This window comes from Prorops nasuta, unplaced genomic scaffold, assembly GCF_024137725.1.
Source record: "Prorops nasuta isolate Cenicafe-Biocafe unplaced genomic scaffold, Cenicafe_Pnas_1.2 PNAS00003, whole genome shotgun sequence".
In the NCBI taxonomy this organism is placed as follows: domain Eukaryota; kingdom Metazoa; phylum Arthropoda; class Insecta; order Hymenoptera; family Bethylidae; genus Prorops; species Prorops nasuta.
The window spans coordinates 1,122,489-1,147,670 of NW_027116800.1; the positions used below are offsets into that span (position 1 = coordinate 1,122,489).

General features: G+C 31.6%; 1 protein-coding gene across 4 annotated transcripts in view; it reads right to left on the reverse strand.

Moving 5' to 3' along the window:
- Positions 1-21,395, reverse strand: part of LOC136785590 (uncharacterized) — a 32,303-nt gene extending 10,908 nt beyond the window's left edge. The window contains exons 1-2 of one of the 4 annotated variants that reach the window (XM_066746720.1): positions 18,865-21,395; positions 8,338-8,626 (exon numbers count right to left, since the gene is read on the reverse strand). In XM_066746720.1, the coding sequence (XP_066602817.1) occupies positions 8,338-8,371 (34 nt within the window). In that variant the 5' untranslated portion in view covers positions 8,372-8,626; positions 18,865-21,395. The remainder of the gene's footprint in view (positions 1-8,337; positions 8,627-18,864) is intronic. The other 3 variants (XM_066746721.1, XM_066746719.1, XM_066746718.1) reach the window with 3 other exon arrangements.
- Positions 21,396-25,182: the final 3,787 nt, after the last annotated feature.

Genomic DNA, 25,182 nt, shown 5'->3' on the forward strand with positions numbered 1-25,182 from the left:
CCTTCCACAAATAAATTGGATAGAATTATTCGATCAAGTCCTGTTAAAAACTTAAAAAAGCTATTGGTAATTATTAGGATTAAATATTTTAAATAATTGGAACGTATGGCATTGTGTCATATTCACGCAAACACTTTGTTTTTATCTCTTACATTTATCTTTTGTTCATTCCTAATAGAATTATAGATCGTTTATTTATACACATAATGCATTATGTTTTGACTAATTTATTATCACAATTTTATACATTTAATTATTCATTAGATATTTGTTGAATCTACTCTTTTTGTTTCTATATGTGGCATGTTTCTAAGGATTACTGCTTTCGTACGTAATATTTTTGGGTAATAGATGTTTAGCTATACGTTGAGTGGGAAATCTCTATTACCGGGACTCTAATTATGAAGTACATACTGGCAGTTGGGTATTATACTAAGTGAGATCAGGTAAGTGAGACTAAACGTACTATCCCTGGAGATTTCGTTCAACTGATGTCGATGTATTCAATATTAATTTAAAGCTTTCAAACCTAGATCGGGAATTGCATTTTCACAAATAAAATATTGTTTTTTAATGGCTGAATGAGAAAGATATTGAAAGCAATCTTGCAAAATAAATATCATGCCCAATTACACAAAACGAATAACTATATATGTATATTCACATGTACATAATAAATTGATTGTTGGTCAGTTGGTTAGTGTCATCTACAAATATACCTACGTTTATTGGGACAAAAGTTTCATAAACGAAGTTTAGAATATCGAAATTTAGCAGAACTAAATAGTTCTTTAATATTAATAATGAAAATAAATGTGAATGCCTCGTATACTTTTATATTAGAAAAATATATTACAAGAAAATATATATCAATAACCTTGTACAAATTATTATTGCAAAATGCTAATTTCGTTCTGAGATTAATCTAGAACGTTTATTGATCGATGTGGTATTACATTTTTTTGATTTAGTTACATCATAAAATAAAAAACTATTGTAAGAACCAATCTTATTTTTTATTTTAATGAACAGAAAGAAGTATACCTTTTTATCGATAAAAGACTTAAACAGAAATGACGCATTATTAAAAACTGTTTGATTTAAATAATAATTATCATTACTAAATTAACATTAGGAGTATAAAATAAATGTTGTCAAACTATGCGAAATAATAAATGAAGGACTCTTTAGGTTCAACATAAATTATTTTTTTAAATATAAAATAGCCTTGGTCTTAATGAAGTAGATGGAGTTCTGATAGTTTGAAGCATAAGCAGCAGAAGCAGAAGTAGCAAAAGCAGCAAGAACACCACTGCTTTGAAAAGCACAAGGTTATGTGAGAAAAGCCGAATCAGCACTAACAGATAACGAATCTTCAGTTGGTACTTAATTAGTAAAGGACAATGAGAAGGAAAAAGCTGTTTCTACTGTGTTCAATCTCCATGTGATATGATATCCCGCTCTCTCCCTATTACTTCACCTACACTACTTTATATTCCAAACAAAACCTCAAAACCTATTACTTCAACTATTCAGCTTATAAATTTTTATAACAGCGATATTCTCATATCGTGCCCTATAATTGGGATAGCTTCGCGATTGTTATCTATTTTTATTCATTCATCATTATACATATAGATTATTTTCTGCTCTTCTCTAATATAAACGCTATATCCCCTGACCTCTTTATTTGATATTTTTTATGCACAATACATTTGTGAATTTTATAAGAAAATAGTACTTTTTAAATTATCAGAGCTTATCAAGATTGTTTGTTAATGGAAAGAATGAGAAAGAAATTTTTCTGACATTTTACGATTTAGATGGAATAAGAGTTCGTTTTAAGTAAATCGCTAATTTCTCTTTTCAATGGAAAAAATAAAGATTTATTAGTATGCATATAAATTTTATCGTGTACACGACCCCTGTATAGTCAAAGCAACACTTGGAGCTTGTACTTCTTACTTATAGTAAGTTATTCATATATTTATTTCTCTTTCTAAGAGAGAGAGAGAGAGAGAGAGAGAGAGAGAGAGCGTTGAATGTTTTCAAAAACAAATTCTGTATAACAAATTTTTTTAAAGTGGTTTCTAATACTTAAAATAGATTAGAGAGAAGAGTAAATTCTCTTTAGTTTCAAGTTTTATTTGCGATAGTTTACAAAATGCGCGCGACAACAGTTTCGGATTTACTTAAAGCCACTTACTGTCTGAGGAGCCGGGCAGATATGACTGCACAAATATTTGGTTAGTTGATTTCATGGGACACGAGGAACTAGTTCAATTATGAGAGTATACCTGACACTGTGAAAATTTGCTAGCCACAAATTCCACTGGTCTTGCAATTAACGAAATTGAAATATATCGTTGTCGACATGCTGCCACGTAAAATGAAAGAGCGTCACATACGTATAGTATTATAACTAGATGGAAACACAAAAAACCTGTTTATCTATAATTCACCAATTCGTATGAGTTTAATTACTTAGGTAATTTAGACTTTGTAAACAAATAAGCTACTTCTTTGTTTTATTTTAGAACGAAGATCGATACACTTCATTCAACGTAATTGTTATATACCATTGATATGATCAAATTAATATCAGTTTTCGCAGATATATCCAATAACTAGACGTCAGGCGATAAAGAAAATTAAATTAATTAGCTAAATAAATAGTTTATCGGTGGCGATTTAAAATAATCTGCATGAATAATAGAAAAACAAGTTACCAAATATTTATTTGATTTATGAAAAAATATATTTAGAATATTTAACAATTGAAGTTAGTCTGCAACCATATATTCTTACTTTATATTTCTGTAGAATTCCTTTCAACGAGAAAATCTTTTTGGCTAATGGTAACAGTTGGAATTGTAATAAGTTCGTGCGAATAATGAATGTTCTTGTTGAATAAGAGGAGAAATAAATTTGACTAGTCAACTTTTAAAAGAGTATCCTGCTTTTTATGGGTAATTCTCATGGACTTATCAGGTTGAAATTGTGGTCTGAAAGAGCGACCAGAGTTATGAAACAAACTGCTGTCGTTCCAGTTTCAATCCTTTGGGAGGCGAGAAGACGAGTATTCCAACACTCTGGAGGTTGGCTGTCGATGTAACCCACTGCTCTCTTTCTTCCACTATCCTCTCACCGTCGTACCATCGTCTTCTTCCTCCTTCTACCCTCAACCTCCTTCATTTCTTTTCTCACACCCCTCCCCCCTCCCTCCGTTACCATCACTATTCCATTCCTTGCCATCACCACTTTTTTGCAATCGAAAATACTAAAGAACCAGCCAATCCATAACTTTCTAAAGTCTTTTGTTAATTATTATGCCACTATTCTGCCCTTATACTTATTTAACAAGGAGCCGGGTTTTAACATTTCAGCAGATTGGCTGCCAATTGGGGAACGTTAAAAAATGTTTGTACGGAAAATCAGATTTAAAATTTGCATACACAAAACTATAAGTGAACTCACGTCAACTGCTATTTTTGAACAAGCCATCGAAGCAATAGGGTGCATCACTTAATTTTATAAGCATAGATTTGTCTCCTTTAATATTTTCTCCAAACAAACGGATACAAAATACAACTTTATTATTTAAAGAAAATTGAAGACTTTGTCCTCTTAAATTACAAAGTAAACAATGTTAAACTTAAAGATGTTTCTATAGTATTTGGTTAATTAGTTTGAAAGATTTGTATTAGAGCCTTGAAATACTAATTATCATAAATTTCAAAAGCAAAAGGAAAAATGGAGCCAATTCTATGCCAAGCAGACTTATAAATGGCCAAGATTGAATAAAATATTGTACAAGGGTTGCCGAGGATGAAATTTTCAAGTCCGAGCCGAAGCCCGTGGTCTGAGACAAATCCCTTTATGAAGAAATAGGCGACGAGAAAAGTAGGCAAATTGCCAAGGTAAAGGACACGTGGAAGAAAGCTTGACAAATAGGTTGCTGAAAAAGCCTCAGCAGAATAGCGTAAGAGAGTTAAAGCTGGCAGATATACGGCTCTCAAAGATTTCGATAAAAGCTTCGAGTTAATTTTTTACTAAAAACCATTTCTATTAATCTTATAACAATTTTACCTGGAAATATGTGCTTATAATTCGGGAATAGCTTATCATACATTAGACTGACTCTTTAGAAGATATACTATATAGAAAATAAAAAACATAAAAATATATAATTCTATACAAATTTCTAGTTAATTAAAATAATTACCATCGATTTCTACATTGGGTTACACGTAGCACTCTGATGCCAATGTAAACAATTATCATGATTTAGTTATACTATCAGTAGTGCGGGCTTGATCAATTTTTAAAATCGTCAAAGCATTTATGTAGCTTTATATTTGTTTTTTGCTTTTTCCTTAAAAGTCGATTGTACATTTAAACACAATTGAAATATTTTCCCCCTTTATAATCATTTTTACTTTTTTTTTCAAAGTTATCAGCGTGTATATATGTATAAATCTAATCTATATTTTTTTATCAATAGATATAAAGGAGTGTTTGATAAGAAATGTTTATCATTAACTTTTTATATTTTTATACAAAATCAATGAGTTTGGTACTCGAAAGAACGTAAAATACCTACAAACGTATCATATTTATTAGCAAAATAAACTGTTTTGTTTTTAGTTTAAAATGCAAGTGAAATATTATTTGAGAATTAAGTTTTTAAAAGAAATTTATTTATAACCAAGTCTGTGTGTACTTTACAATACAATAAAGAGAAATTTAAGGAGGGGCAGAGTGAGAGCAGAAACACGTAAATAATATGGCACTGCATATAAACAAATAGCGATAGTAATTTTTGGTTTGGACAAATGGGGTGATTAAGCTCAACTTTTCTTGGTGGGATTTCCCAATCCAAAAACGTTCCTTTTAACAATGCTCGTCCCCTTTAACTCTCATCCTTCCCTGTAGATAACGACATCAGCCAGCTTGAATATCCAATAACGTCTATCGATCCCAACAGCAGCCTTATAGAGATCCTGTGTCACACTCCTTTTACCTCATCCCACTCTCTACTTTGTTTTCCATGTCCGACCATTCTCCATCATCTTCTACTTTCCTTTACGAGATCCTTGAAACCCAAGAGGAAACATTTTATTCTCCCTTCGCTTCAATCTTTACTGTTCTTCATGGAATCTTCTTTTGCTATCATACATTTTTTTAAATTATTTGTACCATTTTCTTACTAACTGGTATTATGGAGAAAAATATTGAATCCACATTTGCATTACACAGAAATTAATTCTTACGTTAAATGATGTGTTTTATATTTAATTTAATTTATTACTCATTTCCACGGTTATTGCTTATATATATATATATATAAATTGTAAAAATAATATTGTTAATAAAAATAAATAACAATAACTGTTGCTTTATAACGTAATTTAAAAAAGAAATTAAAGTTAAAAATATACAAAGAAATATAGGTCTACTACTTTAATGTTGGAGTATAAGTGTAAGTAAAATTTAACCTCCCGAAAGATTAAGTTATTACTATTTACCATATATAGTATACAAAATAAAATATTTACGTTAAAAATGAATATTCTTATATGTATAGAGAGAGAGATAATCCATAATAGGCATTCGTTTGCTGCTAAGATCACGCATCGATGGAACTGCTTATATTTCCTAACTAGGAACGGAAACTTTTTTAGATACGAAGCTTTCTTTTTTATGACGGACGAGCGAAGCGAACGATAAATCGACTACCATAAATCCTGAAATTGCTGCAGCCCTGTTCGTGTGACGTAGTTATGTTTTCTATACTACAAGTAGTTTACTTTATTTACAATCGAATGATTTCACTTTGCAGTGCTTACAAATCCTTATAATATTAAATTAGAGGCGTGTTTTATTAATCATCGATAACTGTATGAATTAAAATGTATTACTTTAAATTTTTTAATTTCCCGCTGCGTAGAGACAAAACTTTGTCACGCAATAAAATATATTAATAAATAATTCCTCAGAAAATATAAGGAGCTTTAATTATTTTAGATTTCCAAGCAGTTTTTATGTAACCTCCTTATAAACTGATATTTAGTATAAAAATCTTCCAAAATGGCCGGGATTTGTATAGTTATAAAGAGAGATAGGATATTGATATTTCAGTGGGGTAAATATCAAGAAAACTTCATGGTCGTTGTAAAATACTAGGAAAAATACAATTTTCAGTAGTATAGAAAAGGCAGGTTTTGGAAGATCGCAATAAGCAAGCCGCTTTAAGTTTGGAGCTGATGTTATCAGATTAGGTTTGAATGGTTCACACATCAGAGAGGAATGTGGGTACTGGAAAATGGTTAATAAAATAGAGAAAGCAGCTTGATGAGAAATCTTGAAGATATCAGTGAGCATCATAGATATTATTGGATATAGGGGCTGATCGATTTTATTATCTATACGGATGCGGAAATGGACGTATCTTTAAAGTTTAAGGTGTCTCTAGTTTTGAAATCTGAAATATCCCTGAGTATAATAATGATATTTGCTTACTTTTTGACAAAACGCTCAATTCGTAGTAGATCGATTGCTTCTTGGTTGGCTCTTAAAGGTTTCAAGAAAATTCTTAATTCGACCCAATTCTTAAAATATGGTCACTTATAAGAATTGTCATTGTTATGTCAATCAGAGGGTGGCTAACAAAAGGTGCGTAAAAAATATATATAAAAAATTGTAGATTGTTAAATTAACGAGAAAGAAAAGAAGGTACTGCGAGTGATTGAAGACTGGTTATTTCAACTGCTAATTAGTTCATTCGTTCCGTTCTAATTGTACCTGTAGCAAAAACGTCATTTAGCTTGCTGTTGTATCGATCGCAGTCGTATGAATGTTATATCATCGGACAAATTTGCTACATATCTGTATAGTTTATTCTCACGTTAGAATTCTTCCACTTACCATCTCTTTTCCTGCACCTATAAATAGCCATATGTATGATATTTAACATTAAAGCTACTATTCAGGGGTCAAATGTCATATTTTTAATTGCTTGCAAGCCCACGATTAAAAAAAAAAAAAAAAACTCACTGGTACGTTAAGCGTTAATTTTATATTTCTCGTTGTTCAGGAGTTTACAATAATTCTGCCTTTCGATGACGCTAATAAACAAATTTTGTGTATTATGTTGAACAATAATTATTTCAGATTTAACAAAATATAAGCTATAATAGTAATAATTCTCAGTATTCTTTGCTTTAAAAGAAACATATCTCTGGATGAAACTTGATGAATAAAAATTATCCTCGTCCATTGTTCAAGCCAGTAAGAATAAAAAAACCGAATCATTAATTTGCTCCCACATAATTATCATTTGCTCGAATTAATCATTTATTGAAACGAGAATTTTAAGTCAGTAACTAGTTTTTATGTACAAGTGCAATTGGAATAATTTACGTTTTAATAAAGGTTGTCTCGAAACGAGATGGACAAACGGTTTTTAGCTTTGGGAAACGAGAGAAAAACTGTGGACAAAGGAACAGCGTTAAGGTGAGATGAAACGAAGGAGAGCCACTAGAGAGACAATGAGACCTAAATACCAGAAGCTCTCCGAGCACCAACCACGTGCAAATCTCCAGCCATTTGTCTTCTCTTCCAATCTCGATCTTTCGCTTGCCTTTCACGCTTTTGCCTAATTTAAATTAATTTTGCATCTCTCTCAAGATTTTCCGCAAGACTTTTCAATTTCATTCAATGTTACTAAACTCATAAAAATGCCACTTAATTGATTCTGTATTAACGTAATTATTACCAACGAAAAAAAAGAATTTATTTATTTAAACAAATTATGAATACGATGAATATACATATGCACCTTAAATTTATATCAAGACTTAAAAGAGGAGCCGAAACTTGAGTATCAAAATTTGAAATTGGTTTTTCTGTAGACCGATATATTAATTTACGCCACGCCAATAAAACATAATTATTTACTCGTTACTTCATTTAACTACGAGAGAGTAACAAATACTTACAATGGATATATACCCAAAACTTAACATTACTTGAATCCCTATGAGTTATAAAATAGTTTTTAATATCAAAGAAGAATTGCTCGATATAAGTTTTCTTGTAAATGGAGGAAAGGTAGGTCTAAGCAGAAGCATTATTTTTTCATTACTGCTACTCTTTAAGTTACGAGGGGGTTGGAGGGGTGAGTTTATTGCTCGCGGGTAGTCATTATTGATATTGTTCTGGATAAGGTTATAAAGCAAAGAGTGTGTAGTTGATTGGATTGGCTAGTTTTAGAATGAAATGTTGATCTTTGTGTAATAAGAGAAATAAAGAAAGAAAATAATGAAGGAGAGGTACCTCGTTGAGTGGACGTGATGGCGGTGGTCGGCATCGATCTGAGCTGTAACGATCAGTGGCAGTGATTGTAGGACGCTGGTGACAAGACCGGTTGGAAGTCCTCAATTTCAATCCTCAGCTGATTTTTCTTTTCTTCTTCCTTTTCCTCCAGCCCGTCGTCGTTTTCGTCTTCTTCTTCTTCTCCTTCTTCGTCGTCTTCTTCTCCTTCTGAGTGCACCGCTGACACGATGGTCATCTCCACCGCAACGCCGAACAATCCATCATCGTCCATCAGTCGAGTTACTTTGCACTGCACAACAAAATTTAACTCATCATTTCAGTATAGTCATATAAATTTTAAATTGTACATAGTTATGCAAAAGGAACCAATATACAACAAACATTCTGATATTATTAAACACTTTGTTAACCAGTTTCTATTAAAAAAATACAAAATTTACTAATCATTTTCTGAAACACTTTTCAGGCTGTTAAATCTTTTCCACGAAATAATAGCTGTTTGCACCTTTGTACAACTACGTACAATTATGTATACATTATTACTATCCCAATATGCTACATGGTTCTTTAAATGGGCTCCTTTTATCTGCACGCGAACATTCTTATTCATTGTACCAAAGACAAATAACCTATTATTGCCAACTTAATTTTTCTCAAGCAATTGTTAATGACCTTTCTTAGAATTGCTATTAGTAAAATGGAATTTTCTTAAATCTATAGACTATAATTATATAAAAAATTCAGAACAATGGAGCGCAGTAGTTGCTACACTTAAAATGGTCTACTGAATTGAAATCAAATTGTAGTAAGTTTTTTATTTTAAAATGTTCTAATGCTTTGCATGAGTCCTAATAGGTACAATAATTTGTATAGTAAAAATGGTACCCTGCAATTTATTTATTTCAAAAATGTAATTTTTCCAATAATTGTGCTAGCTCTTTAATTTTCTTATAAATTGAGGTTCGTGCAAAGCGTTGGAACGTATTTTAACGAAAACTAATTAAACTTTTATTTCCGTCTATTAGAACGCTTTAGGCGTTGTACTTTGTAAAACTGAAGAGTTAACTTTGATCAGTTGCTATGCCGCTATTTTGAATTTTTTTATACAGAAATATATTTTCTTACGTATTAAATACTCAAGTATATTATAAATTATGTTGATTTAACGAAATTTCTTTTTCTTCAAAAACAATGTTTGAACAATGGATCATTTGCACCGCATGGACTTTTTCCTGAAGCTTAAAGTATGCTACCATACTATAAACATTAAATTTTTTATCACGACAATTTGAGCTTAACGAAAGGCACAGTATATTTGAGTTATTTTCTCGAACACTTAACGTATATCAGCTTTTTCTACTCATCCACGTTTTATACCATAAAGTTTAGAACTGATTAAGATATAATTAACGTGAATTTTTTCATTTTCATTTGATGCTTTAAATTCAGTACAAAATTTTATTAATATAACTAATTACGTAAACATTCTAGAGTGTCTATATATATTTAATAAATGATGAAGGATGGAAATTTTGGAAAAAATGTGGGATAGAAGGTAAATTCATGAAAACTGCTTTCCATATAGCTGCATGCATGACACAATGCTAAATTTTTACACCAAAACATAAAAAAGCTTTGAGGTTTTCAAAAAACATTCAAGTGTTTATGCCGTATATTCGATTCGCAAATAAACTTGTTCTTTAATAATATTATTAGATATTTAAAACTATTTTACGAAAACAATGTGAAAAATTCTGAATTTTATTAGAGATCCGTTGGATAGTTTTTAAAACGGGACAACCTTCCGATGCAATAGATTTTATCAGTTTGGTCCTATCGGTAGTTTCAGTTGGAGCTCTCTCTCTCTCCAGTTCCACTTGTAGATCTGGAGAGATGGTAGAGAGTGGCTGAAAGAGGAAACAAGGGGTAGAGAGAGAGAGAGAGAGAGAGAGAGAGAGAAACTGGGTCATTGCTCAGAAAGACCGGATATCTAGCGAAGCCCTCTGAATCCAGCAGCAAGCTAGTGATGATAAAATTCAAAGCCTCCGACAACTATAATAAGCGAGCACGATCGATGAGTATTTTTACATTATGACGTACAAGATGAACGCAATAATTGCCTCGCCTAAGTCGTTCATTGCACGAAAAATTAGATCGTTCAGCTTTAAATAATACCCATAGCTGGCACGAAAACTGATTATATCATCCCTAATACGTTCAACACATACCTTCATTGCCTACCCTTCAAAATATCATTCACCACGTCAGTACGCCACTTTGCGGTATTTGGCTCCCACGCTCTAAAGCTTTTCGCATTTTTCGCGATAAAATTCGAACCAATCACCAATCGTCCGTCTACCTCTCTATCATCAACTACCAACATCTGTCGATACTTTTCACAGCACGACATTCAATCTCCAAACATTCATTTTTTATTTATTACATCTTTCTTATATATATTTGCACATTATTTTCTTTCACTTTATTTTATAGAAAATATCTCATAAATTGTTCGTTCTTAAGTTTTGAAGCGAGTTTCGTACCTTCAAACCAATTACTATATAGTCGTTTATTTTTTATAAACTACGAACATCTATCGATAATTTTTACAGTACAAAATTCAATCTACAAACATTCATTTTCTATCTTTCTTTTATTTTTACATTTTTCTATTTTAGCTAATTTTACAGAAAAACTCTGATAAGTTATTCTACTCACTTGTTGAGGTTTCATGCTTTAAAACCAATCAGCAATCGGTCTCGCCTATCTTTCTATCAAATACCCGTAACGCCTATCGATACTTGGTAACTTTTCATAATAAGACATTCAGCGTTCCACCGTTTTATTATATTATGCTTTTTATTATTTTATTTTCTATGTTATTTTATTTGTTCAGCATTTATTTCAAAGAATTTTATGAAGAACATACTGTTATTAAATATTCGTAACATTTTTTTAGTTTCACATACTTTGATAAAATACGATACCTTTTAATTTTCATGTGATTCTAATAATGAAAAATTTAATGGATATAAACAGATATAATTTAAATAAGAAAAAGCTTATCAAAGCATTTATGCTAAAATATAGTACCTTCTGATTGGTCGTGTTATTTAATATAAGATCTTTTCCTTTTAATTTTATACAAGTAAAATGTACTAAATAAGAATATTTATTCAAGAACAGCATTGTCAATATTATTTGATTTTATTCTTTGAAAGATTGTATTCACACTATGGAGAACTGGTTGTACAAAGTGTTAAACATCTAAACAATTTTATCATGGAAATAACACAAAATTTAGTTTAAATATTGGCCGAACGCTTATAAAAAATTCATTTATTTAAAACTTACATTCTTAATTTAATAGCAATTCTCATGATATAGATTTTTTGTTGATATCCCTAATACTCTTCTAAAAAATTTAGATTTAAACTGATTGTTGAAATATTTATACTGAATCCAATTCTATTCTGAAATATTACAGAAGGTATATGTAAAGGGGTACACTCGGGGATACATGAAATAAATCGTGTCGCTTGAAACGAAAAACCTGGTATATAAAATTCGGTCAATTTTAGGAAACCGAAAAAAATATGATATAAAAATGCATGAATATAGTATATTAAGCAAATTTATATATTGTATATTTGCATATAGAAGTGTTTAAATTTTCTAGTTTTTCTATGTTTATAAGGTTTGGCAGGTCACGCTTTCGATATATAGTCATAAATTACATCATAGATTACTCGAATAATTACAAGCTCAAAACTCTAATAAAATTGTGTAGTTTAGCCCATAACGCTGCTTATCAGCAGTGAGAGTAAAAAAGAAGACATAAGAAGGCATAAGAAAAACGATCGCTCTTGTCCCCTTTCTTGCCACGCGCGTTTTTATATAATATTTTTAATAATATGAATCCGATCAATTTGTAGAGTATACTTCAATGATTATAATGAATCCTTGTAAACAAAAATCAATCTATAAATGCAAAACTTGATAGAAATTAACTCGTTTAAAAATATTTTATTTCCTATTGTTTCTTTAAATATTTTTGGATATTTTATAATTATAATTAATCAAATATGATAAAAAATTGTTACTCTTTCAAAACTGAAGCATGTCTTACACTACTACTATATATGAATCTAGCGCAAGTACTACCTTAAAAAGTAAATATCTTCTTTACATGTAAAATGGATTTTGCTCGTGGCTGCAATCGCTTATATCCCTCATTTCTTTGTCATTTCCCTCTATATTGTAAGCAGCGTAGTTTTGTCGTTATTACCAAGCTTCCTTAAATCTTGTAAGGATAAAATAAAATACACAACTCAATCATATATTTTAAAACCTGCAATAATGTTCCAAATGATTGATAATAAATAGCACAATAATATTTATTATTAAATTATAATATTAAAAATTGTTAACTATCTAGCTTCACTTTTTTTATAAATAGTCGTATCGCAAAAACAGTCATTCTTGGATATTAGAGTAAATTATAGATGTGATTTATAATTTTCACATAATACAAAAGTCAAGCAATAAAATCAATATAGCTCAATTGTTTAAGTCTATATTTTTAATAGACATACTAGAGAATACTATGCCACCCATTTGAAATAATGTTAGTTTATAGAAGCCAGAATAAATTATTTAACAGATTACATTTTAAAAGAACTATAAATATAGCATTTTTAAGTTAGTTCTTTAATTTTCATAGGCTCTACGTGTGAATAGTACTGTAAAATTAATAATATTTGAATAATTATATAGAATTTTCCTTGAAAAATAATTTTAGAAATAGTATATTGTGTATAAATATAATAATAAAGTCTTGTAATGCGAATTATGATTCGTAGTTCTTGTGAGCAGCTTAGAATACGAGAAGCTACTGCTGCAAGCAAGACCATACGAGCCAAGGCTGTTATCGAATTAATGTTACCTTACTATACAAATTTAATTCACATGCATGTACGATATGTACATGTATTGACTGGATAATGGTATGCTAAGACCTAGAGCTATTTTGAGGAAACTGAGCTAAGTATTTCAAAACATCTTAGTATCCTATACTATTTCATGCACATATTTATATACGTATAACAATAATAGTATTTGGAATTTACAAAACGCGTGCCTAGCCTACTCATCGCTTTTATAATTAATACACATAGAAATCGATGCAATCAATTTCAAATAGGATAAGCGAAACTATTTATCATTGTACCGGTAATATATAATGGGAAATTTTTAAGTAGATACTATAATGCCACTGTCCTTTTAAACGCATTAATTTTTCTACTACATTATATATCACACAATTTCAAATATAATATACCATTATTTAAATGCATCTTATAAAAGACATAAATTACATAAATAAATTCAGGTATAGTAGGGTCGGTGGTATCATAGAATTTTAGATGGGTTCTGTAGCAAAATTTGTTAAACTTGAAGAGCACTCTGTAAAGCTTTACCACAAACATAATTTACGCTTCTCTAACGAAATTGAAATTGTAATATTCAATATTTTATATTTAATATTGTATATGGATTCTTTTTTAAATTAGGAAAGTATAATAAATAGCGATAATTATCATACATTTGACTAAATAACAAAATTTAATGAAAGGAAATGTACATAATAAAAATGATATTAATGAAACTTATCTTATAATGTATTGTGCAGAGGACGGTAATGATATAATGAGAGGTAAATTCAGCTAAGGGATAAATTGTACGAACTAGATAGAAGGTGCAGGTAAATTGCAGAAACTATTTTGTCGAACAATAAAAGCCATTTTAGCTAGGAAAAAGGCAAAAGATGGTCCGATTCACGCGTGTTTCATGGACCTACCTATACACGTAATATATTGTATACACATCTAACATATAGCTTTATACGCGGAAACGCGTTATCGGTTTGAACCGGAGCAAATATACATAGAGCAGAATAGACTGGACCCTGGACCAAACCAGTACGTAGCCTGAGGAAATAGAAAAGCTGGGCTACCAATTGATTTTCTCTTTCCCTCTCTTGACCCCCTCCCCTTAGTCTACCGTGAATCCCTACTCCGTTTATACCTTGTTCCTTTTCTCTCTTGCTTTGGTAAGAAGCTTGCAAAACCTATTTGGCCCAGAAAGAAATTTATCTCATAATCGAGATATTTAAAGAAAAACAATTTTACAATAATTAAAAACGAAAAGAAACAGACATTGATATACGTTAATTATTCAATTTTATTTCACAAAAAAGCGTTGAAAAGAATAATGGCTTTTTTTGATAATACGCGATGATTGCATATTTTTAAATAAAAATGCAGTCATGGCTTTTTTTGTTCTACTGTCAGGCAAGAGTTTTACTGTAAATATTAAGTGGCGAAATTATAAACTTTATTCTCTCCAATAATAGAGTAAAGGTTGCGTAAGAGAATGTCACATAATAATAAATGCTTTATATCGATTCATATTTTTATACTAAGAGCAAATTAAAGTTGTAGGTTTAACAAATCAAATGAGTTTTTTGAAAATTAATAATTTGAATTTAAATAAATGATAAAAACTAGAAAATTTTGTGCATGCTTGTTTATAAATCTAAGAATAAATTTACGTAAATGCCGTATAATCTTACTCAAACTGAAATGATGCTTTTTAGTTGGAATTATAATTCGCTACATAATTAACTATAGAAGTCAGTGAAACAATTTCTGGGGAACGAATAATTTCAACTTTTCAAGAAGTAAATGAAAGGAACAATTCGAACTAGATTGCTGGCTTCTTTGCCAAACTATTAAATGTTACGCAAAATGTTGAATAATATTTTTGAACGTAGAGTAATAATTTATATGTATATGTGTTAGGCTTTCTAACACATAAATAATTTGTTTTTCAACAAAATAATTATCGCGTACGTCGGATAGCTAATAAATACCTTTTTTAAAATGAATCCTTTTTGTACAGTTTCAAAATAAATGATTTAAAAGTAATTGATTTCTTTATCAGTCTGTCAAAAACTGCATTAAATACTGAATAATATTGTTAAAGGAAATTGTTACCTTACATTGGTTCTCTTTTCTACACTAAAAGCAAGCCAGATTCATAATCAACGTTTGTAATCCAGCGAAATAGCCCCTGGGAAACAAATAATTTTCATATTTCAAGAAATAAATGAAAGGAACAAATTGCACGAAATTGTTTGTAGCTTCATCAAACTACCAAATGCTATGTAAAATGGTAAGCATACATGTAAAATGAATTGAGTGAAACACGCGATTATGTTTTTTATTCTGTCTACGAAAATGAATTCGAAATTTTCTAAAGCATATGCTGCGTTTTCAGCACTCCCTTTAAGCAAGTATTCTCTACTTCTGATTTGTTCCCGAGAAGAATTCTCACGATTTATAATGAGATGAGTCTAAAACTCGAGGTTTTATGAATAAAGTAATGTTAATAAAATCAATTTGACTCTTTCTATTTTATCCTAGTATCTAAAAGCTACATAATTTAAATATTATAAAATTCATTTCAGCTTTTTAACCATTTATTCTTTAAGAATATGCATAGATTGATATTAAACTTTTATTAATTAATAAATATAAATTATCAGCAAATTTGAGATATCAGAAGCTTTGCAAAAAGGTAGTAGTGAAAAACTGAGATTTGGGATTAAACAATTTCGATAGGAACTTTTGCTAATATATATGTATATAACCTTGCATGCCACTGGAATAATTAAACAGCTGTACAACCGATATAGTCTCTATTTTCTTAAAGTAACTTGAGCTTGTCATTTTATTTTTAAAAGATCCAAAAAATAAAAGGCTGGTTAACGCGCAGATTGATATAAACTCCATATCACTCGTAGCGTGAAAAAAACATTCCTTGGACGTTCCAATCTATCAAATAGAGTCCAGAAGAACGTTCGTGACACGTGTGAAAAGAGAAACAGAGCCAATGCTAGCTCTTCGACATTCCCCATGGGAGCTTTTACAAATATCTATAGCACACTCTGTGATAAGTAATAACTCTTAGATCAGTCTCTAGTTGTCTCCAGTATCTTGGACTTGTCATTTTATTAATAAATCTTTTTACGAAGCTAAATAACACTGCTTATAACACGTGCATTGAGCGATATGAGAGAAGCTACTTACGAAAAGAAAATCGAAACCAATATTTATTATTTGATCATTTCTACAGGAGCTTTAACGAACATCCATAATTAATACTGAAATGAAAATGACTATATATATATATATATATATTACTAGTCTAAAAATCCCTGCAATATCCTAAGCTTGCTATTTAATGAATTTCTGTTTAAAATAAATCTAAAGGATGGAAGTTTGAATAAAGCGTATATAAGAAGAGAAGCAAAACTAATGCTCGGTGTTTAACATTCTCCATGGGGACTTTTGCGAATAGCCATGACACTGGAACGATTAAATGGCTATTGCGCACTAGCATCCTCCAGTGTCCTGAGCTTAAAGGAGCTTTACGAAGGCACAACTTGAACTTTACATAGAATATTCGTACCTAATTCCTCGCTACTTTTCTTCCTCAGAATCTCAAGAAGCTGCAGAGTTTACGTAATGAAATTTTTATTAAGCAACTCTCAAGTTCGTTGAGATGAAATTGTTAGGAGTCGAAGGAAAAAGTTCGATAGAAGTATTTTTCATGCTACGAGTTGAGGTATTCGTAAAAGTTGGAATAAAGTTTAAATGGCAGATTCGCGGTCGGTTGGTGGGAGATTTTTTGAGAGAGTGGCGATGCGAGAGAGCACATTGGTCGTGGCTGCTCGTATCTTTATTCGCGAAATACTCGGCTCTAACCGTTGAGTGTTCTTCTTGCCCTGAGTGTAAGGCCTTATTAACATGAGTCTAATGGCAGGAACGTGCCCGAGGTGATGTTGTGCGACGGTTTATAAGACCTAAAGATAAGAAGGAGAATGGCAGATGAGCAAAGGGTAAAGGAGTAGTAGCGCAAAATTTATATTTTTATCGGCTGCGAGATTAATTTGTATCTACGATACGAACATTAAACATATGGGATCAAAAAAGTCAAAATAAAATTAAAATGAAATATTTGGCATATGATAAATCTTTATCATTTCAACTGTTATATATGAAATTACTATATATATATATATATACAGAAATAGGTGAGAATAACTGAGATCCATATTTGTATTTTTCTCATATTTAATTCAATATTTTTCAATCGTATATTTTATTAATATGCTCTGTAACACATTATCATTTTTCAAACTATCACTGTGACATGTGGTATAGCTGGTATTGAATGTAAGTTATCGATGATATCTTGAATAAAAAAGCTTTGCTTGGCTTTCTTTGACCTGCTTGATACGATTTGAAGACAGAAATAAAGACGTGTGAGTTTTTATTACACTTCGCAGCTTCTAGCATAGTTTATAATGTTGACTATATCTATCCTCTACCTACACCGTTAAATATTTTTACTGGATAAAGGAAACTTGGTTTCGTATTCTTCTTCGAGCCTGATACGATCTGTTGAAAGAATCAATAAACGTGCATTTATTCACCAGTTTGCTACACACTTCACCTTACATCGCAGCTTATACACCATGTATTTATTTCCATTAATTTCCTTCCCCTATTAATTATTTTTGTTTCACTACTCTACTGCACTCGTGATAAATGGCACAGACATGTAATTTAATTCTATCATATACCCTCTCTCCTCTGGCTTTAGCTCAAATCATTTAAAACTTTTAATTGATAAAGCATCAATAAATTTAGTTAAGATAGACGTTCACGAGATTTTAAACATAAGCCGATGCTAGTTATGAAAGTTTTAAGTACTCGAAACTGAGCCATAGCTTATATTGCTGTTCGCCTATTAAATTTTCGACCGATAGACCTTAATGAATCATTAAATTGAATCCCTCGGCACATCAATTGTTAACATCAAGGATTACTCTAAATTAGAAAGAGAAAGGGGGTATTGAAAATTTGTTATCGAATCTCAATAGTGGAATTGTTGGGCAGAACCTTTGATAAATTATGTCAAATACATTTGTAATGTGCTGTTAGGTAAAAGGATATTAAATAATCAAGTTAACTAAATTAGTGTTGCATTCGAACGTACTACAATAGAAATTATCTATAAATTATGCATCAAATACATTATGCTAATCAGCAAAAGGCTATTATAGAACGAGGTAAATAAATTAAAGCAGCGTTTCAACGTCTTTCAATCAGACTTATTTTCTTATAATCTTTTATGTAGTCAGATAAATACTTCATTGCATTATTTCCAATACAAAATGTATATCTCCATGAGAGAGAGAGAGAGAGAGAGAGAGAGAGAGAGAGAGAGAGAGAGAGAGATAATTTAATTACAGAGCATATTGTTTTATTATTTTGCCAATAATTACATTGACACTCGAACGTACGACTTTTTTCATTTGTTAAAATAATTATTTTGGTCAAAGAAATACAATAAATTGGATTATAATGGGGAAGGATAATACTTAATAGGGAGTACCTCTCTTGACGTTTCACGAGCCGAAACTGGACTCTCTCATCCTTGCAGCTTCGGATTTACGAAGAACGAGAGCGAAAAATGAAGACGAGAAGTAGCACAAAGGGCACATAAGCACAAAAGCACATAAGCACCGAGTCCAAGGAAAAAGCAGCTGACCACTCGACTCTGTTCGACCAAGCACCAATCAAAACTTCGATTTCGATCCCGATTCCGATTGCAATTTCGCTTTCAAGTCCAATTCCGAGTTCTATCCGGTCAACAATTCCAAAGTGAAACTTTTTCCCCAACTGGGAAGGGGAAACGTAAAAAGCGGAAACGAGTCTCGGGTACGCCAGCCAGAGGAAACAATAACTCACTTCCGGTAAGCACAATCTCTTACACATCACTCGCAAGAAACTATCTTGTTTTGTAGCTACTTATCGTTCTTGCAGATGACAATAATAATTTATTTATTTCTACCGTTTTTCCAGCTTTGCCTCTCCAAACTCTATAAACTTTCGCGAGACCCTCTATAGCTCCTCCGGACTGAAATTTCTTTCTCGACGAGTATATATCCGGCGAGATGTTATAAGCTGCAGTTTTATAATCACTGCGCGAGAAGTCGCGAGAGGAATTTATCTTTTATTTTCCAGTTGCTCCATCCATTCTTTCTGACAAGGCTAATAATTTTTGTATATTTCTCTATGTGGCAATTGCAGCTTGGTTTTTTCGAAAATTCTATAAACTCTCACGAATGTTTACTTTCGACCCTCGCCAATTGGGAATGACGAGAAACCGAAGTGAAATTTCTCGCGATTTTCAAGTTGCAGCTTTGTAGCACACGAGAGGAATTCAAAGCTGCTTCTTACCAGAAATTTCATCCAGTGGAAATCTTTGCCTTGACCAGAGAGTGTCAAGTGGAATTTAAAGCCTGCCTTTGTGCGTCACTCCATTTAAGGATAATTCTCTCACGACGAGATAGAATTTCAACCGAGTCCTTTCTCCGTCGTTTCTCGTCAACGCTTGATTATTTCATGAAAATGCCACTTTTCATTATTGCACTCCTTGCAGCTTCCCAGTCCAATTTAGAAAAACTTTGTCGATGCTACTATTCAGACAGTTTGGACTTAGGGAGAGACGGGAACGAGGGATAAACTTGATGGTAACTTTAATGATCACTTTAATGGAACAATTGCTTCTTTTTCAAAACAGAGCTCTCTTCTTCGAGTTCTTTGGCGTGCTCTACGTGCCGAGGACACCAGCAGAATCATCATCCTTCGGTCTACTATCTCACGACTTGTAAACTTTTTTCTGTTAAATAAGAGAGCAACAGAACAATTCCTCAACTCGATTGGCTTAGCTGGGATCAGCTGACACCAGTCTTTATTCCCACATGTGGGTTTTCACCATTTTTACCAGCTGCTACAAAAAGGGCCGAAAAAACAACGTTCAATTACATAAAAAGAATCCCTCTTCTTTTAAAAAACAGTAATTTATTTTGTTTTTCTTTTCAAAAAACAATCAATAATGTTTGCCTTTTTGTCAATTAAATTTTTAAGGAGAAAAAATTCACGTTTCTTTCAGTTAGGGTTTTATAAGGGAAGTAAAGAAGAGGGAGAGAAGGTGAAAGAGATAGGGGGATGAGAATTATTCCAGTTCAAACTCGACTGTATTTGTTCACTTTAGAAATTCCACAGCTGGCTTTCAGTTCTCGATATAGATCACGAGGGTTCGAAGCAAGGCAAAATGGGTCAAGTATGAGTCACGAGGAACTGCAGGAACGGAAGAGAGCAAGAAGAACCATCTCTTGTTTTCAACAACTTTTCAATTTTTCACACTGCTTCGTTGCCATGCTTTTTTGAAAAATCTCAATTTACAAGTTTAATATCACACTGGTGACGAAATTAACGTTTGTTCTTCGCCAATCGAAACACATTTGTGTTGCTTAAATTCCTCTCTGAGTTTTCACCATCCACTGTAAATAAAATGCATTCCAATTTTTTGTCAAACTGATGATCTCAAATGTTCACCAACTCTTTCCAACACATGTCGATTAACGTGAAACTACTGAGTGTGCAGTTAGATTTAAAAGTAAAAAGAGTGGGGTAAGGATGAAAAATTGTTAGAATATATAATAATTAAATAATGACAATCCAAGTGTCTCCAAGTAAAATAGTACAAAGCAGAATAAATTTTATACGCTCCCTTCGAATAGGATTCGTTCTGTTTTCTCGTGGGGTGAAATTTTTTCCCCCTTTTCAGATAACAAAGAAAAGTGCATAAAGGAAAGGAGAATGGATTAAGGTATTAGCTGTGAGGATAATTTGTATCTTTTTCAAATGAACCATTTTCCTAGGATAATGTTTGCTCCGCAAAACCAAGAAATACTTGACACTTATAATTGTCAGTGAACATTATTTACCGAGTAACTCTCACTTTAACAGTAAACCTTTTTTTCTTAATTATCATTTTCTTTGTTAAAAATTGAAATTTCTAGCCATGCATTTCTAGAGAGATCTAGTACAATGCAATACAAGTAATATCTCTGAAGATAGAACAATCATTTCTTTCGTTTTATTTACTCTGCTTCTATATGATTAACTCTTCACAAATGCAACAAATATTTACAAATCTAGGAAATTCTAATCCAACTTTTTCATACCAATAAATAATCCATTTCAAAAAGTAAAAAGGAAATATTTTTTAAATAAATGTAAAATATATAATCTTTCAAGGAAAATAAGGGTTTTAATAAATTGTAAAAAAAGAGGGATAACAATTACCTAAGAAGGACGTGATTATAAAACATGGTAAGATGACAATGTGAAAGAGAGATGATTATGCTAAATAGAGCATAAATTTCCTTCTTTTCCCTTTTGCGAAGGAGAACTTATTTTTAACATAGAATAATTGGTCTTCTTTAAAAGAATCCTTTCAGTACTAAAGTATCGCTATATTCAAAAGTTTAAATGTAAAAAAATTAAGAGTCGCGCTTAATAAGTGTTTAATATTAAGAAAATAACATTTTATGATTATTGAAGTAATTAAATTTAGTTGGTAATTATTCATAGTACACTATTAATGATTATGAAGGATCCGTGTAGTTGCAATGTAGCAATATTTTAATTAATTACAATTAGTAATTGCGATCGGTTAAGCCGTTTTAACAATAACCCAAAGTACCTTTACCAAGAAACATTAGAACTATTACGTTACAGATTCCACCGTATTAGTTTAATATATTGAACAACATAATCATATTTTGTTTGAATAAAAAATATATATAATCAGCAAAAGATAGAAGAGGATTTTCGATATTATTTGTTTAATCAAGGTTCTCTAATGCTATGCCAATTATTTAAATATAAGAGAATATCGAAATAGAAAAATTGTCTTCGCAAGCAATCGTTTTGTGAAAAAAAAAAAAAAAATGGACTGAATCGCAATTTACGTTGCCATTCCGCAAGCCCGATCAGTCAATAAAACGTTTCCACATTTTAAATGGTGTGTCAAATAAAAATACCAACGTTTTATAATGAAAGCCGTAAAAAAAAGTTAATTCGTTATTATATAATAATCAATTTAATTCGCTTGTAAGAATATTGCTCTAATTGATTTAATAAGGTAACGTTATGCTTGATAAATTTTGCTTCCACTGAAACTAAGCAGAAAGATGAAAATTGAAAAATGAATTATAATGAAGTCACTTTATTTGACTAATTACATTTCAAAGCTAGCAGCTGGTAGAATAGAGAAATTCCTTGCCCGTGCCTGGCATTTTTAAACACAAAAGCTTAAGGTACAAGCAAGATTTTAAATAATATGGTTTTATAATAACCGACTCACAAATAACAAGGCCATATTTTACTATATATTAAACAAAATATTGGCTGAAGTAAAATTGAATTGGTTTACTGCCAAATAAAATGTTGGTATTGTGCTATTTCGTGAGAAGATTATTATTTTGCTCTTCTATCGTTAAGGAAAAGCTTCTTGACTTTATCATAAAATATTCCATTCTCTTGAAGCATCTTTCTTCTACGTTGAACTGTTCTTTTATTTAAAAACTTGCTTCTCTTACGACGGAGCACAGTTTTGCACATATACTTTTTGTCAAAAGAAGCTTATTTCTTATTTTATTCTATCCACTTTTATCAGCAAGGCTGGCATGACTTTTGAATTGAAATTTCCATCGTAAAATTATATTATTCGTTAAAAATTGGGCAACCATTAATTAGACGCAGTTGCGGATGACGGCTGAACAATGTTGGATCAACCGTAGAGAAATAATTTCATAAAAATTCATGCTAGAAAAATCATTAATTTCATCGAGTCGTAGCCAGATAAAAATGGTACGTGGTTGGATGTGATAAGGGAGGAAAAGTCAAATCCCGAATTGATTGAAGCTACGAGGGGTGTCGAGAATCGTGACGCTTGATGAAAATGCACACATGTACAAAAGTGAATGGTAATGCTGATATCAGCAAAATTGAGGAATATGCGGAGCAAGAAGCTAGGCACGCCAAATTTGACGGCCAAAGGGATAAACAAGCTCGAGTGCCTCGTATGCTTCTACGCCTGTTTAACCGATATAAATAGCACACACAACTCCTTTTTCAACAGCTCGGTTAAAATCATTTTCATTTTAGCTGTACGATTAAAGAATTTTTTACGCCATTCACATATATGTATTGCCATAACTCCCTTCGTACCTTCAATTTCAATCATTTTAACGCACAGCCTTTAACGGGAAGGTCTAGACGTACCGAAGCGCCGCGTAGGGCCACTCACACCACATTACGCGTGTGTGATGAGACAGTTCTTTAGGTCACTCACAGATGGCGCAGCGAATGTTTATATTCCGAGGCCCAACTAGTGACATTGCAGGAGCGGCGTTAATTAATTAAAATTACCTGTATCTCGTAAACGATAAGAGATACGCAAAAACGGTTAAAATTTTGGGGGTGTGACAATAGGGGGGTCGAACTTTCTCAGCTGAATCATATCCCATGTAGCAATTTTTTTTTAACAATTTTTTTAACAATAATTAATTAAAAATTGCATAATACGGATCATCTGTGCAAGTTCAATCCACCGGTGTTTCACTTACAAAATTTTTACCGTATTCGCGTTTGGCTCACCATTTTCAAGATATTTGCATATGGCGGGCCCGCAAAAAATGCCAAGGAGTAAATTACGCCTTGAAATATCTCGTAAACGGTAAGAGATACGCAAAAACGGTTAAAATTTTGGGGGTGTGACAATAGGGGGGTCGAACATTCTCAGCTGAATCATATCCCATGTAGCAATTTTTTTTTAACAATTTTTTTAACAATAATTAATTAAAAATTGCATAATACGGATCATCTGTGCAAGTTCAATCCACCGGTGTTTCACTTACAAAATTTTTACCGTATTCGCGTTTGGCTCACCATTTTCAAGATATTTGCATATGGCGGGCCCGCAAAAAATGCCAAGGAGTAAATTACGCCTTGAAATATCTCGTAAACGGTAAGAGATACGCAAAAACGGTTAAAATTTTGGGGGTGTGACAATAGGGGGGTCGAACATTCTCAGCTGAATCATATCCCATGTAGCAATTTTTTTTTAACAATTTTTTTAACAATAATTAATTAAAAATTGCATAATACGGATCATCTGTGCAAGTTCAATCCACCGGTGTTTCACTTACAAAATTTTTACCGTATTCGCGTTTGGCTCACCATTTTCAAGATATTTACATAGTGCGGCCCCATAATAAGATTCAGAAAATCTTATACATTTTTCGAATAATACAACAACGTGTTTCGTTCAATGTACGGCACAGACACTGTTAGTTACTCGAAAATTCTTTGATTTTTCTCGGTAATCATAAGAAAAGAGGCAAAAGTACTATTACTTTGAACTTTTTATAAGGTCAAACGTATATATATACAATTGCCTCTATAAAAAATAAGTTTAAACTCATTTTTCTTTATAAACCGCATGGTTTATAGTTTTTGTCAGTTTCTTCAACATAATGAGAAAATACAAAAACCATAAGCCATAGTCATTCTCATGACATTTTTTTTTTTTTTTTTTTTGTTATTACTATTGAGAAGGGGAAATGCTTTATGCATCTTCCAGTGGCTTGAGCCAGAGGGTATGTGGGACTACTAAACGTTTACCCACTAAAACCCCTCCTCATATGGTTTACAAATATAAACCATTAGTCGGAATCTTTGAAAATTATCAAAATTTCCAAAACTTTTTTCTATAAGCACTGTACTATAATGTACAATTGGCCATATAGAAACATATTGTTAAAAAGAAGAGCACCACCAACTTTTCCTCGTTTAA